Source organism: Embiotoca jacksoni, unplaced genomic scaffold (genome assembly GCF_022577435.1).
Source record: "Embiotoca jacksoni isolate LCO1_2020_lvr unplaced genomic scaffold, fEmbJac1.0.p SCAF_57, whole genome shotgun sequence".
In the NCBI taxonomy this organism is placed as follows: domain Eukaryota; kingdom Metazoa; phylum Chordata; class Actinopteri; family Embiotocidae; genus Embiotoca; species Embiotoca jacksoni.
This window is the reverse complement of record NW_027185411.1, coordinates 1270328-1286560: the sequence shown is the minus strand read 5'-3', so window position 1 is coordinate 1286560 and position 16233 is coordinate 1270328. Positions and strand designations below refer to the sequence as shown.

The 16233-nt window shown below is 46.3% G+C and overlaps 1 protein-coding gene across 1 annotated transcript; it reads right to left on the bottom strand.

Annotated features, from left to right (window-relative positions):
* Window positions 1-64: 64 nt before the first annotated feature.
* On the bottom strand, window positions 65-15918 carry LOC138212542 (F-box only protein 33). Its single transcript, XM_069172965.1, has 6 exons — window positions 15261-15918; window positions 13285-13395; window positions 12546-12706; window positions 12241-12449; window positions 11766-12063; window positions 65-8665 (listed from the first exon to the last, which is right to left on the bottom strand). Exons 1-6 carry the CDS (start codon window positions 15698-15700, stop codon window positions 8400-8402), a joined length of 1485 nt encoding a protein of 494 aa, XP_069029066.1. The 5' UTR covers window positions 15701-15918; the 3' UTR covers window positions 65-8399.
* Window positions 15919-16233: the final 315 nt, after the last annotated feature.

Below are 16233 nucleotides of genomic sequence, written 5' to 3'. Positions count from 1 at the left end.
GAATTGTGTCTCTATATTCCCCAACTATTTAAAACCGAAGTTAAAAAAAAACCAAAACACTTGACAGGAGTGACTTTTTAATGTTTTTTTTAATTCACTGACTAAAAGAAGAGAAGCATTCATTCAACATTAATTCAAATCAACATTCGGCAGGTTTGACCCCTCGAGTGTTCGCCGTCTGTCAGTTAAGAGGTTTTACGTGGAGGTTTGTGACACGTCCTCCCGCCTCTCCACAGCAGAACCACGGATCAACACCGGTCTCAACGGTTAAAAATCTGTCCTCTCAGCTGGAGAGACTCTGCCTGCAGACCGACCCGAAAACACAGCCGGCGAGATTTCACATCACAGATTTAGACGGTTGTGGTGGTAACCGGGTTCATGTGGAGACACCAGCGGCGGAGCTCCTTAAAAGAGTCCTAATCTGTGCTGTTGAGTAACCACGTCTTCGGTTTGTAACCTGCTCGTATGATCCAGATGAGTTGAAATGTAGAAACCTTTTGTACAGATTGGATCTAAAATAAAAAAAAAGCTTCATCATGATCCGGTGTGTTTGAGAGGAATCTGTCCGGCTGTGTTTTCGGGCCCCGTCCGGTTCCCTGCTTACAGAAAGAAGGTAAAATCCGGTGCTATGTGCTCACTTTAACAAACACAATCACACAGAGAACGTTACGCTCAGAATATTCAACATTAAGGATGGTGAAACCATTTCTCCAAAAAACACACAACGTAGCTTTTGCTTTACAAAGTCTGTGTGATTTTTTTTTTTTTTTTTTTTATAATATACTTCATGTTCATAAATTGAACCCGGACATGTGTTGCATAAGAGTATACCACGGTAATGCATTGTCGATACCTATACAAATATGCACTGTGTGAGTTTATATATCTATTTATATAGTTCGTATTTCTTCCTCTATGGTTTTCTAAAGACGCAGCTGGGCGCTGTCAGCACTGCTTGTGCCCCCTTTTTTTTTATTTTCTGGCCACTAGTAAGACTGCTGTTATTGCAAACTGTCCTGATTTTAAACAAATGCACAACATTCGTACCACGATAAAACTGGGGCCGTCTAGCCAGTCTCACAGAGACCAAGAGTCCGCCCGCCGTCACCGCTGCTGTCGCTGGGCTGGCTGACCAGAATCAAAAGATATTAAAACTAAAAATAATACGATTTCATAAATCATCATAAGGCCAAGTATTGTCATTGCAAGTTCTTATTAGTTTACATCTTCATTTCTACTGTGTGACAGTGAGAGAAAAAAAACAAAATAAAAAAAAATATAAAAACAGAAGAAAATAAGAGCGTGTGGATTATATGCATTCCTCTTGCATAGTTGTGATGCTGGACTGGGCAGCAGGCCTGCCTGCCTGGCTAATTAGGAGGTTTGGCTCTCCAGACTTGACAAGAAAGACTTTGTTTACCAGCCAGAAACATCAGAGCCACAGTAGCTGAGATCTAAATGAAGATAGTTGGCCGACACCGAGCATGAATATCTATGAGTTCCTTGATATCGCCGGGCGCTGCGCGGATCTCAACACGCACCGCAGCGACTGACAGGATTTGGCCAGGCGTTATGCTATCAGTGCCATTTTGTTGTTTTTCTTCTCAAGAACTACATAGTAGCAAGTATACGATGAAACCCTTTAAAACATCCCACTCATGCTGAAATCGTCACCATAAGCTGGCTGGAAAACCCGTTTTCTTTTTTTTTTTTAAGCGTGAAACTGGGAACCGGAGCGTCCAAACGTCCTCTCGGTGTGTCTGACTGCTGGCGGCCGCGTGAGAGAACCTCCTACGTCTGTTACACAGGACTGAGCTTTATACCAGTGCAAACGCACCTCCAGTGTTTTCCTCCAAGTTACTGAAACACATCAGGACGTTAATCAGATTTGTCACATTCCTGCGTGAGTCCGGCTCTCTGAGCTCGTTCGGCCTTACTTGTAGTAGTCTGTGCTTTGTAGCATTTAGATAAAACAATAAAACAAGTGGAAGTTTGCGATGAAGAAACTCTCCTGCGGTTAATCCTTCAATGCCTTTCAGGGAAGGCTTTAGGACCAGGACCGTCTCACCACCTCTCCTCTACCGATAGTCTGAAGTTTACTCTCCACAACATTTCAAAACATCCTGAGCGTCGTCACCACAAACTCTCCGGCTGGCGTCGAGTCTGAGCGACAATCAGAGTGGAAATGAAACCTAGTGATGTCTGACGAGTGTCTGCCTGCGGCTCTGAGCCTGTGTGATGCAGGTTTGACACAGTCTGCTGCTTTGGTACTAAAATAACACACACACACACACACAAACAGGTCCACGTCAATGGTTTAGTATTGGCTGTTATGTTTTAGCACAGAAGTGTCAAACCCAGCTCTTTGTATATCGGGCGTGACGAGACAGATATACCGTGTATTTACAGCTCTGCGATCACGAGTTGTTTTTTTTCTCATTCTGCTCAGACGGACCGTATAGAGGCCAGCTCTGTGGATTCAGTAACTCTATCAGGCCCCGGCGGCCCCGCCATCCTCCAGCATTACTCTATGAACGCACATGAAGAGCACAGGGAAAAAAAAAAAAGAAGAAATAAATAAAACCATAAAAAGGTCAACAGGGCAGCTTGAACCACTTGAATGTACAGTAACTGCTGGTAATGGTCTCCTGAATAAGCGACGTCGCCCTGCGCAGCCTTCACACCTCTCATCTTTATGGCATTAAAAATAAGGCTCAATCAGTCTGTGTGTGTTTACACAGTAATCGCATAGACAAGCGTAAATCAGCCCAGCCCGGACTCCTGTGTAACCATAGTAACACATACTGCGGCCTCCGCGTGTCCTAAATATGCCGACCCGACTCCCTCTTGACCGCACCGTGACCTAGTTCACGTGTGAAACCGACTCATTTCATGGAAAGAGTTGTTGGTCCTCGTATTGAAGCGCAGTCTGCGCTTCTGAACGGTGTCACACCTCCACCGGCTGCTGGTCCGGTGGGACTGCGTCTCCAGAACCCTTCTAAACAACACACTATTCAAAAGTAAAAAAAATATATATATATAGCATATCTGTATTTAGAGTCTAATTCTCATGCAGACGTTGTAACCATGTAAGTAAACTGTTTGCCAGTCAGACGTCCCGTCCCGAGCAGCGAATCACTTTACAGCTCCAAAAGGACTGAACTCTCCCCATCAGATTTGACCTCGGCTGTACAACACAACACAGCACAACACAGCACAACACAACACAACACAACACAACACAGCACAACACACACACGGGCCTTTGTCCTGGCTGGGGGAGCTGCTATCTACCAGGAAATAACGAGCGGAAGCATTTCATGGGAGCTCTTCGTCCTCCTTAAGTTTTTACATTCACTCGCTCCTCACAGTGAAACAGGTGACGGGGAGGAAAGAGAGAAGAAGAAGCAGGCGAGTTGTGCAACGAGATAACCGTGCTGCACTGGACCGACTTTGATCTGCGACCTATCAGCAACAAGCACCGTTGACCCTGAGCGCGATCCGGAGGGAAGAGTTCGATGTGCAACACTGTCGCAAAACCCTCATCAAGTAAAGTTAGATTAAAGTCCCATGATGCCTTGCAAAAACACATAATCCCGTTTATATTCGCTCCCACCACACGCCGACGGTCCCTCGGGTCCAGCACAGTATCGTCCAAAGTGTCGCAAGGACGTAGTTTGGACACAAAACAGCTGAATGTTGTTTCCAGAGTTGACTGGAAGAAAATGAAGAGCAGAGAAATGTCAGAACAGAAAGTACTTGAGGAGGAAAGAAAACTGGACCAGCCTCCTGCCAGTGTGTGTGTGTGTGTGTGTGTGTGTGTGTGTGTGTGTGTGTGTGTGTGTGTGTGTGTGCGCGAGAGTGTGTGTGTGTGTGTGTGTGTGTGAGTGTGAGTGTGAGGGCACTTCAGATAGACATGTGTCTGGGTTAAGTTTGTTCCACTCTTGTCTTTGGCAGCTTCGAACCCATCGAGGGAGGAGAACAGATCCAGTGACTCTAATGTTCATGTGATTGAGCGGGAGGCCGGAGCTATTGTTACCCTCCATCCTCCTCCTCCTCCCCCTCCCCCTCCTCAAAAAACAATTGTACCCTGAGAACGAACGACTTCCGTTCCTGTTTCCTGCTGCAGTAGAAGTGATAAGACACACACACACACACACACACACACACACACACACACACACAAAGTGTGTGAGGGCTGCATGGTGGACAACATGTGACTCACACAGGAAAACTACAGGTTCGCTCCGAGAGAGAAACGACAACATCTAGTGACTGCGGCATCGTAACGCCGCTTCCTTTAAAGGGTGAACTAATCCTTTAAAGGGTGAACTAACGATCACAGCGACAACTAACACCGAACACGAAGCTGGAAACTTGAGGAGAGCTGAGGTTTGGAAATCGAGTGAGAACAAGGCTTTCAGGCACAAGACGGCTCGATATTTAGCTACTGGCGAGGACACACGGGGATCAGGGACAGGTCGTTTATTTTTTTTGTGTGTTTTTTTTTTTTAAATGCTGTGCTATACTGTGACCGTGTCTGAAGTAATTTGCCTGTCAGCGCTGTCTTACTTCGTCTTACCTCCGCTCTCCTTGTAAGGACAAATCAAGAAATCTCCTCATGCTGCCTTCACTGTAAATTTACCGTTCAGGTGCTTCCATCTAAATATTCCTAAAACTGTCTGCGAGGGAACTCTGTGACTGGAACAGCACTTTTTCTACATTATTTTTATGGGGAATATTCTGGCTAAATCAAACTGTTATTCTGCTCCAGCTGACTACATCGAGTAAAAACCACAGCCTCTCATTATATTCTCCGCCACAAGGGCCAAATCTAAGTTGTAGTGCAGCGCCAACCCTCCAGAGATCTGAGAAGCAAAGGAGACAGATTAAGAAGTGGGATTGGAGCCAGTAAAATGAGCCGCTTTAAAAAAAAAAAAAAAAAAATAAAAGAGTTTGATTTTACATTCAACAAAAAAAAATATCAAAAAAGGATTTTTCTTACCCGACTGATATCTTCTACACACTGCAAACCTCTAACAGCTGAAACGTCTCGCATAAAATGAGCTCTTTAAAAAGAGGAAAAAAACCGAGAAGAATTGAAGAAGGAAGAGAAGATAAAAACCAACATATTTTGGTCTGAATGTGTCACGTTGGTGTTTCTATCCCCTTTGAGTGTACAGCGCGATATACAGCCGCAGACAGCCTTTAAAAAGTAACTCTTGGTGCCAAAGTGCATTTATCCTGAGATATGAACCAAGGACTCGAGAGATTATCGGGGCTGAAAACCATCAAGGTCCCTTCACGGACGAGCAAACATTTGGTAACCACGGCGCCCGTCGCTCAGACCAATTTCTTCTGAAGATGGCAAAGTGCTCACACACGGCAAGACGCTGGTTCCATATCAGGAGAAAGAAGGTCAACTTTGTAAACTATAGACCTTGATATGGACCTCCACAGTCCGCTCGCCATTGTCCCGACCTCTACACGTCCGAGGTGTCTCCAACAAGAAGAGCTGAAGCTATTTGGGAGGATAACCTTTCCGACAGGGAAAGTTCAGTGCTCTAACTGTTAAAATCCCAAACTCAGCTCAGGAAATACCTCAATAAGACACCAGCTCGTCAAAACCACTCAGCGGTTGCGACACTGGCGCGTCACATGTGACCACACGGGGCCCAGTTATCAACCACTGATGCAAATATTTGTCTGGAGCACAAGCTATTTGGTCTACGGCGTCCGGCTCGAGCCTTGAACGCGGCGTGCTTGCACTTCCTCGGAGCCCGAAACACTTTTGTTTTAATTTATCGGAACAAAAAAGGCATTCACTCTGGGATTTAATCAAAGTCGAGCCTTCAGGAATGAATATCGAAGAACAAGCTCAGCCGGACGAGATTCACTGTGCCGAGGCAGAAAATCAGTTCAGCCCCAGAAAACTGACGAGCATCAGTCGAGACATTAATTAGGCCCTGCAGGTCCTCTATCGGCAGCATAGATTTTCTCCCGCTGCACAGCCACAGATATAAAACATGTGCAATGAGCAGCTTGTTTGTTTTTTTTTGCCATTCTTTAGTCTTCACCAACCTTAATCTTTGAAAACAAATGTATGATTAGGTTCGCTGACCCTCCAGCCGAGGCGGAGCGAGGGTTTATCAGATGGCAAGATAAACAACATCATCAAAAACAACTGTATCCAGGAAAACAAAGGGGCTGTTTCCAAGGCAACTGTGACTCAAAGAGGGAAAAAAACCCCGAAATAAAAGTATCACATTAACTGATTGTTTCACACATCCTACGCGACATCATCACCACCACTGTCCTGGTCAGAGTGATGTTAAAAGCCTACCTGAGACGGACACAGAAGAATTTATTCGCCACAGAAATGAGCCGCGACCGACAACGTTCCGACTCGGTTATTCAGCAGCCTGAATTTTCTGCGGTCAACGCGGCTGTAACAGTGAGAACAAGAAGCTGACGGACTGACCAACAGCACAAGAAACAGGAGTCAAGTTACATTCAGTGCATCCTTTTTCTTAATCGTGAAATGTTCTCCTCCAAAAACAAAAACGGCGCCGCCGAGAGAAAAAGCCGTTTCATATCTTACGGTACTGTTGGCCTGACCGCACAACCCGGGTTTGGTATTTGCCACCGTACTCGCAAGCTGTGCCTACAGAATACTGCTGTTGTTTTAGCATGGAAGTAGTTACACAGAGATTTTCTAAAAACAGATATAAATATGGCATAATGGAATGAAACACCCTTTTTCTATTGGGAGAAACGCAGGACTATTTGAAGATGTCTTTGATCTCAGAGCCCTTCATATCATCGCAAACACGCTTGCTTTTTCTTTTTGACTTGAGGTCTTCTGATGCCTTCATATCAGCACGTAACGGGACATGTTGAATACAAAAGGGCTCTGAAAGCAAAGATCGTAATCAGAAAGGCAGATATATTCATCCTGAATATTGAAAATAGTTAAAAAAAAAAAAGAAAAAGAAAAAGATACCGGTTCACAACAGATCAAACTCAGTCGTGGTCTGTTGCCGTATCGTGACGGGCTGAATTTTATAGTTTGGCTCTGAATGTCAGACAGAAGTTCAGGCTTCCTACTTCTGCTGATTGCTGAGGTTTCCCCCCAAAAAAAGCCAACAAGTGATCAGGGTGGGAACTTTGTTGGCGACAAGCAATGTAACAATATTGTCAGTGACACCGTCGGTCAACAACCCTTAATAAAAACCATCTGGCTTCCAATCGCCGATCTCTTCGCAACGATGGGAGTGACGGAGCCGACGTGGCTGCAGCTGAAAACTGCATTCAAACTGATTAGCACCGGCCGCATCAGCTGCTTTACAGTGGAGCTTCCCACCCTGCTGGCAAGGCTCTCCAACCGGTGGGAGGTGCACGAGGTGCTCACGCAGAGCAACAGAAGCAGCAGCGATGGTCGTCTCGCCCAGGAATTCATTCATCCATCAGTTTGCAAACTCCTGCTTTTGCTAGCGTTGGTGCAGACGGACAGATGGACGCAGAGCAAAGGTTTGAAAATGAAAGAAAATAAACGACTAAAGCTAATAACTCGAGTCCGAACGCACGTGCTCTCTTAAATCCCACTGGTCCATCAGTCAATCCGCCTGCCCGTCCTTGTTCTGGCTGTGAGCAGGAGAATAATATATCTGCTTTTAAATACACACAAAGCCTGTACAGGCAAGGAAACCACCACACAGGAAGAAAAAAAAAGAAAAAAAAACACGATTATACACGGAGCAGGGAGGGGTGGAAAACAGTCAAAGAAAAAAAAGAAATCAAAGTTACATCATACAGAGGCTCTGGAGGTTATTAAGGTGTAGGAGAGAGAGCTTGGAATACTTGTGGGCAAGACCAGACCAGGCCGGACCAAGCGGGTGTTCGAGAGCAGCACGATGAACCAAATTAGCAGACAAATTAAAATGTATGAAGTATCGCCAGTTGTCAGATCATCAAGTTGTATTTCTCCAAACTGAATGGATATTTTAATTTTTAATTAGAACATCCAGTTTGAATTAAATATTCTTAATTGTGAAAAATATTTAAAACATCAAAAAGTTGCATCTGTTTTACTGACTAACTAGATAATCAAGAGGCAAAGCAGGAAAACAGGGGATCTACCGGAATATAGTGGGACTTGATTGTGTGTTAAAACCCCTGTGGAAAAGAACAACACAAAAATAAAAATAAAATAAAAGCAATCTGCTCACATCAGTTCACATAAATGCAATTTATAGAGTGTTTTAAGAACCACTTTAGATTTGTCACTTTGGTCTGCTTTAGGCCCGGTTCAGAGCTCTGAGCTGCCCCGGACTTGGTTGGTCTGGCCTGGTCTGACACAGTTTTAGGCTGTGATGTGTCGGGTCAGCCGGCCCCTTCAACTACATGCCCGTGCTGAAGGCGTGCAGCTCGCGGTGGAAGTGCTGGGTGGGTTCGGACAGAACCAGGTTGGAATCCAGGCAGGGGTGCCAGACGCGGCCGAGGCCCAGTGACACCTCCTTGACCAGGTTGTGGACCGGGTCTCCCTCCATGTACACCGACTGGTCCGGGTCGAAGTCGATGGTCTCCTCGGAGACGGTCAGGACACGAAGGCTGGAGCCTCTCAGTCGAGAGATGGCCACCAGGTTGTGGGACCACACAGTGTAACCTACGGAGACAGGTCAGGGGGTGCAACTGATCTTTAAAACATGAAAGGATTAATCATGAACGTGCTACACAGCTTTACATTAAACACAAACCATACACAATTGGTCATCTTATAGTCAATAAATAAAAAACATGTTCTTGTACATTTACAGTAATGAGGCTCAAGCTTTAACACAAAAACAGAAGATCTGTAGATGGAGGTAACTGCTGACGGTCTCCGACAAGAGGCTCAGAGTACATCACAACAGAGCGGCAGCCACGTCACCTGTTGGTTTGTGAACAGCTGTTGTGAAGCACCACAGGACTGTCAATCAAATACATTTTCTCATCAATGACGGTATTATTTTCAGATGGGCCGCCAGAAAACTAGTAAGCAGAAGTAAAAAAGGCCGAACTGGGACACACCGACTCCACCTGCCACCAGCGCTCTACAGATCAGAGCGGCACATCCGGGAACTTTAGCTTTCAGAAACACCCCCGCCTCTCATTGGCCTCCCTCCACCCACTTCAATGTAAAATAGTCTTACAAAACCAATCCGTTTCATTACTTTAAGAATGACACTGCGGCACCATGTCTAGGTTTTATATTTCTACTCTGCCTGCCTGAACACGCTGGATAGATAAATACGTTTAATTTGATCCCTTCTTAGTCACTTCAGTCTTCCCTTCTATAGACTTGGTGCCATAGAGTCCTTCAATCAGGGTCGTTTTTAGGTTTTCACAACATTATTGGTGCAACTAACTACACAGCAACTCTTTGGCCTCGTGTTAATTATTAAAAAACCGGTTAGTTTAAAGCAGCAGTTTGGAGAAAAGTCTCAACTTCCTCCGATTCTTCGTTGCTGTCAACGTAACGTCAAAGTTTGCCCCCAGAGAGGGCCGTGGTGACGAGATGGCGTTCTGATCTATACTCACGGTTCAGGAACATGAAGTGAGACGAGTGCTTAGGAAGGTGAACTTGAGGAAGGCTGCCGGCCCTGATGGAGTAACTCGAGTAGGACTCAAAGCATGCGCTGACTCGCTCTCAGGTCTTTACTAACATCTTTAATCCAGCCCGTTGCACAAGCCATCATCATCCCATCCTGCCATAAATCAGTCACCATCATCCCTGTCCACAAAAAGCCTCCAACTCACCGTCTAAATGTCTGCAGACCTGTCACACTCTCACCTGTAACACTTCGAGAGCCTGGTATTAAAACACATCAAAGCCAGCCTCCCTCCCACCTTTGACAGGTGCACGGAGGACTCCATCACCAGAGCGCTGAGCCACCGAGGACAGAGGGAGCAATGCAAGGATGCTCTTCGTGGATTATAGCTCAGCGTTCAACACAATCATCCCAGATACAGGAATCAGCGAACTCTCTGGCCCCGCACCTCCCCGCTCACAGCGGCATCTGTTTTAAAAAAAACGGTCTCTCCTCCATCCTCACGTTGAGCACTGATTCCCAATAAACCCGATACTCCCTGAACACTAACTCATCATTATATCCGCAGGCAGCACGGCAGTCAGACTCATTCCAGGAGGAATCTGAAGACGTGATGTTCAAACAATTTAACACTGAAAACCACAAAAATCAAGGACTTCGTTATGGATTTCAGGAAGCACAGCCAAGCATGGACACGGCCCAAATTAACAGACACGGGGTGGGAAAGGGTTCAAATTCCTGGGAACCCAAATGTTTTGTCGCTCCCGGTCAGCCAAAACCTCAGCTTTTGTCAAAAAAAAAAAAAAAAAAAAGGCACAGCAACATAAGTGTTTTCTGAGAGTGCATCAACAATAAAACGGACTGAATGAAAAGCTGCCGGCGGCCTTTCACCGCTCCTCGATGGAGAGCATTCTGTCGTATCGCCTCCCAGTGCGGTTTTCAGCAGACAAAAAGGCTCTTTAAAGGGTTATAAATACAGCACAGAAAACCGGTGGCTGCCCTCTTCCTTCCCTGGGAGACATCGCCAACACCCGCTGCCTTTTCCAGAGCCACAAACACTGTAAAAGTCTGCCGCCGCCCCGACCACCGCCGGTTTGACCCGCCGCCCTCCGACAGGTCGATTAAAACGTGGACCGCTGGACTCATGAGGAGTCTTTTTTCACCCAAAGCCATTGGAACTCCTGATGAATTGCAATAATCTCATTCATAGTCATCACTCAGTGTATAATAATCATTGTATGTGAAATAATCTCTTTATGTGCACTAATATCATTCTCTTACAATATCTCTGATGTTGTGAGGACCTTATTATCTTAACCTGAGTTGGAGTTTAAGACACTTTACATTTTGAGACACTTACGTTATGTATTTATTGTTTTTTTGTTCTATACAAGATTTGTGTTTTTCTGTTTAACCTCTGACATCAACCTGGAGTTGCACGCCTAATTTTTGGAAAATATAATGATAATAAAGGATTTCTGTTGTATTCTTCTATTCTCCATATCGTGGATCTTTGTTTCATGACACATGCAGGAAACGGTAATCTCACAGTATTAAAGCTGTTCTAGTCGACATGTTTAGATTAACATGATATAATGTAAGAGGAGGAGGGCTGGGTACCGAATTTGGATACTTTCATGGCACCGATCAAATTGCTTCGATCGGTGTACGCTGTACACAAAACACCCAGCGACAAATAACAGACAGCAGAATTTAACAACTCGCTTTTGGTTCATTTCGCAGCTAAAAAAGCCACGTTTCAGTTGAGAGTTGGATGGATTGATATTCATCAGGTCGCCGGACACGTGACTCCAAATGGATGCTAATGTTGCTCTCCGTCTGTGGGAGATACTGATACATCAATTGTGTGTTTACAGCTCAAAGCACTGCCCCGATGGAAGTGAGTCAGCATGTCAATGTTCAGCCGTTCTTCCATCAGGCTTTAGAAAAGAATCACTATTGGCCGCTTTCATGATTATTCAGCAAAAGTACGTTCAATACATTGTGTAAAGAGGCCATTTGCACAGACCTACGTGTGGTCAGATCCCTCCAAACATACCGGGACCCCTTTCTATATAACCAGTGTTCCACTTGTACAGTATAAACCATCGTAGGGCAACAGCAGCACAGACCACGTGTCCCCTCTCCATCCCCGAAACAACAAGCTGAACTCACCATGCATCACCAGTACAGCCAGCTGAGTGCATCTCCACGCCAACAGGACCAAGGGGTCTTCGTTACGATTGACGCTGAGGTCAGGGAAGTCGGCGCCGTCCCTCAGGAGGAGGAAGTGAGTCAGCGTTTTGTTGTACTGCTGAGAGATGAGCTCCACGGCAGCGTCGGTTACCAGCGTGCTGTAACTGTCGAGGTGAAGGCGCTCCAGGGGGAGGCTGGGCTTTAGGACCCTGAGGAGCTCAGAGCTGTCGACCTCCAGGGCCATGATGTACACACGCAGGTTGGCACTCACACGAACCTGCGGAGGATTGGGATAAGCTTGACTGATGCAGACATGGAGACTTACTGCGGGGCGAATGAGTTGCTTCGATGGTTGTTGGAAATGTTCACGGTAAGAACAAAAAATATACAACAAAAAAGTGCATTTTTAACAAACGTTTAGATTCAAACAGGGAATCACAGATTGCTGTGTTACCAGTGCCTTCCAGTCGTCCTCTGTCGCTGTCCCCTCTAATGGTTTGAACTCCAGGGCGGCGCCGTTGAGCAGCAGGGAGAGGCGATGCAACGGAGTTCGCCGCGGAGATGCCAGCAAACCGCAGAGCTCAGACGTCAAGTCGGAGAAATCCAGAGCCAGAGAGTGAAGGTTAGAGAGACGATCCAGCTCTGACGGCGAGATGAGGGGACCTGAGGGGAATTCAGGAGAGGTGACACGTTGTAAAAACCTGCAAGACGTATATTCAGTCCTGTCGTGTGCGTGCGATACACAGGACGAGTACACACCGAGTTGGTGGTCCAGTAAACTGAGGTGCTGCAGGGTCTCTGCTGAAGGATTGGACAGGCAGGCTAAGGAACAGGGAGTCACCAGACCCAGCATGAAGCTGCAGGACAACCACCTCAGCTGCCTGCTGTTCGACACAAACTCCATGAACAGTTGCTGGATTCTGTCGAGAGCAGAGACAAAGAATTAGCTTCACTTCACTATCTTCATGAATAGTTTGTCTCTTTGACTCATAGAGGAAAAAAGTTTCAGATTTGCTCCAGTATCTGCTAAATTGACATGTTGACAGAAGACGGCACAGTGGATTTTATATATATATATATATATATATATATATAATGCATGACATCCTCATTCGTAGCTCCATCTCTAACGGTCGCTATCTCTTCGGGGCTCAATGAGTCCACACCTTAGCAGTCCAGGCTATGTTAATGTACATGCTGTTTGTTGGTTTGATGCTGCCTGTCCTCTAACCGGATGATGGCAAATTTATTTATTTTGGTAAATTCTGAGACATCAAACCGTTTCAACGGTGCCATTTTTGTGAATAACACTCATTCACGCCCACATTCAGCACTAAACATCAAGAACAACAATTAACATGATTTTGTTCAATCAGTTACCAAAAGAAGTTGCAGTCTCGTATAAAATATGTCTTCTTGGGGATCGAAACAACAACTGAATCCGACCTTTTCCGTCTTCTAAAGAACACTGTGTTCATGCTTCAAAGCTCAGACTCACTCATTGATCTTTTTGTCCCCCTGGTGAATCTGGTGCAGGTTGGTGCTGTCGGATAATCCCTCCTGCTGGAGAATAAAGGTGTCTCCATACAGACTCAGCTTCTGCAGGTTTCTGGAGAGTGACGGAGAAACAATGTTAGAAAAGACATTAAAAAAAAAAGAAAAGAAACAAAAGCATTCGGTGATAGACATATCATTTTCAGTATTACCCGACTCACGGACGAGATGAGCAATTATGGTTTCTATGTCATCCCTTTGTTCTGTCAACATTTGTTTAAGACATTATTGCAGTGCGGTGGTTTTTATCCCACGCAGCCCACAAGGAACGCTCTGCAATTTTAAACAGAAGCGACACCAGACAGACTACGGGTTCAGCTTTTTCAATCCAGGCAATTCATAAAGTTGTTTAGCCATTTTGTGCACTTAAACTTAGTCTTGGCTCGGCATATTGCAACACTGCCTTCGATCGTGCACTAAATTACAGCTGCCAAGCTGCTGTCTAGAGCCCTTTATAACCTGGCACCCAAAATAGACTGGCACACATCAAGCAGCAGACTATATTACGCCAAAAGGTGATGCTTTCCAAAGTTGATGGAGCCAGGGGACACACAGAGGTCACGGCGTACCCAGACGCCTTCTTCCAAATAAGCCGTCTCTTCTTTTTTGACAACGATGTCTGGGAGATCGCCAGCGTCGCCGACAGGCCGCGACGGAGGCCCGTTTACAAGGTAACGCGTACGGTGCGTTTGGTGCACCGACTTCCTGTGTATCAGCAGTCTCGTGCAACTACTTAGGCCCCTCGGAAACCAACACCGGCTTCGTCTATTCCCTGCTGTATCATCAGAGGTGGCTCAAAGCATAAACTGAAAGAAAAACATCGCTCGATGACACGAGAGCTGAAATTAGATACGGCAGTTGCCAAATGATTTGTCCTGATCGGTGGTAAACTCATCTTCACGGCTGAGTACGAAAACGACAAACTTTAATGTTTTGTACCGACAGGAAACGATAGAAGTCATTCACTTGGTAAAGTTCCCATATCCTAAGGTTGAAAACGTTCACATGATTTGAACCTTAATTTCTTCGTTATCCGGGGGTTCGACAGCTGTTCTCCAACACTACATTTAAATAGTCAGGATAATTCACTACGCATACAGATTGATCGGATTACGTCACATTTAATCTCATTTGTCACGGTTAGTGTTGCAGCATGGAGACGGGAATCAGGTTCACGTCCATCCGTGGAGTTCAAAAAAAAAACCTGGATGGGTGCTGGTTCAACACCGCGGAGCACTGTAGAGAATAATGTAGAAGGTTTGACTGAAATCAGGAGTCCAAACATGCAGAGAGAAGGTTTTTTTTGTTGTTTTGTTTTTGTTTTGTTTACAGAAGAGCAGCTTCCACAGCAGGAGATGATCCAAGATGCCACGTTTTAAACGTGATTATATCCTACAGCACGCAGCAACATACCACAGCTCAATATATCTGCACTGTCAAAGCGGGTGTCAGTGCTGATATCAGCATGTCAGGGAGAGGGGGGGGGGGCAAACAAAAGCCTCCTGCCGCCTCCTCCATTGTACCTGGTCGTATGGAGGGACCGGTGTCACGGAGAAAACGGTGACGGCGACAAAAGAAACGCACACGAGCGTTTTGACTCGACTTTCGACGCCGTGTGGTGTCGTCACGTGCCGATTTAAGCGGTGACAGGAGCGTTAAAAATAAATAAATAAATAAATAAATAAATAAATAAAATCACGTCTTCAAAAAAAAAAAATACTTGACGATTACGTAACCGCTAATGCCCCGGGGTTTGTTTATAGCTAGCTCGGCTAGCTGGTCGCTAGCTCACTACGACGCACCAAATACCGTGAAAACGTCACAAAAACAGCCGCAGACGGAGGAACGTGAACTCCGACAGTTGAATAAAAACAAACACCCCGTAAAGGGGATGTTTTTCCGGTGATATTTGTGCGTTACCTGTTGTTTCGGATGCTGGTGAACACGCACAGCACCTGGTCCAGGTAGGCGGCCATGGCGTCTCTCCATCGCTCCGACAGTTGGGGGTCGCTATCGGGACCGGGAGGCCGGTCCGTCCGGGTGGACGACGGGTCGCCGTTCACGGGGCTGAGGTTGCCCTCCACCGGCGCGAGCTCCAGCCGCAGCTCCCGCACGAAAGAGCCAAACTTCCGCATGAGGAACTCCAGCCTCGGGGTCTCGTCGGAGCCGCTGCCGCTGCCGCTGCAGCCGCCTATCCGCAGCCTGAGCTCGGTCCACAGCGCCGGGTAGAAGAGGCACTCCCTCCACCGGGAGCACACGGCCGAGGCCCGGAGCTTGTCTCGGTCGGACAGGAAGGAGAATACGTGGACGATGAGCTCGCTGGGTAAAGCCATGGCTCCGACACCCCCGCACAGAGCCATGGCCGTCGGGAAAACCGAGCAGGTAGGGAAGAACAACAATAAATAAATGTTACAACCGTTTGTCGAAGCGGCGCTGCGGCGGCAAACATCCGCGACGCGTCTCGGTGAAAACAAACCGTTTTTCAGCTTTGCCTTCAATACTATTGGAACACACCACTTCTCCTCGGTAAACGGGGAGCAAAACAGTCGGTACGACGCTTTTACAAATATTCCCGAGGCGGGATGTTAACCGTTATTTCGCGTCGGTTAAAGCGACGATTTCATTCATTCAGTAATTTAAAGGTTTAGCGATATTTTCATCGGATTTGGGGGAAATCTGCGACCGCATCGCCGCATCGCCGGATGAATGGTTTCGTCCGGATGTGCTGTTATTTTTGCCATACTGCCTTTCTCCGCGGAGGGGCGATGTTTCTCTCTCTCTCTCGAGAAAAGAAAAGAAAACTCGAGCCAACACGTGATCTTTATTTTGGATATTTGGTTTGCACGCAGACACACCCCCCTCCACTTCATACCCCACTCTGTGGAGAGGTTGC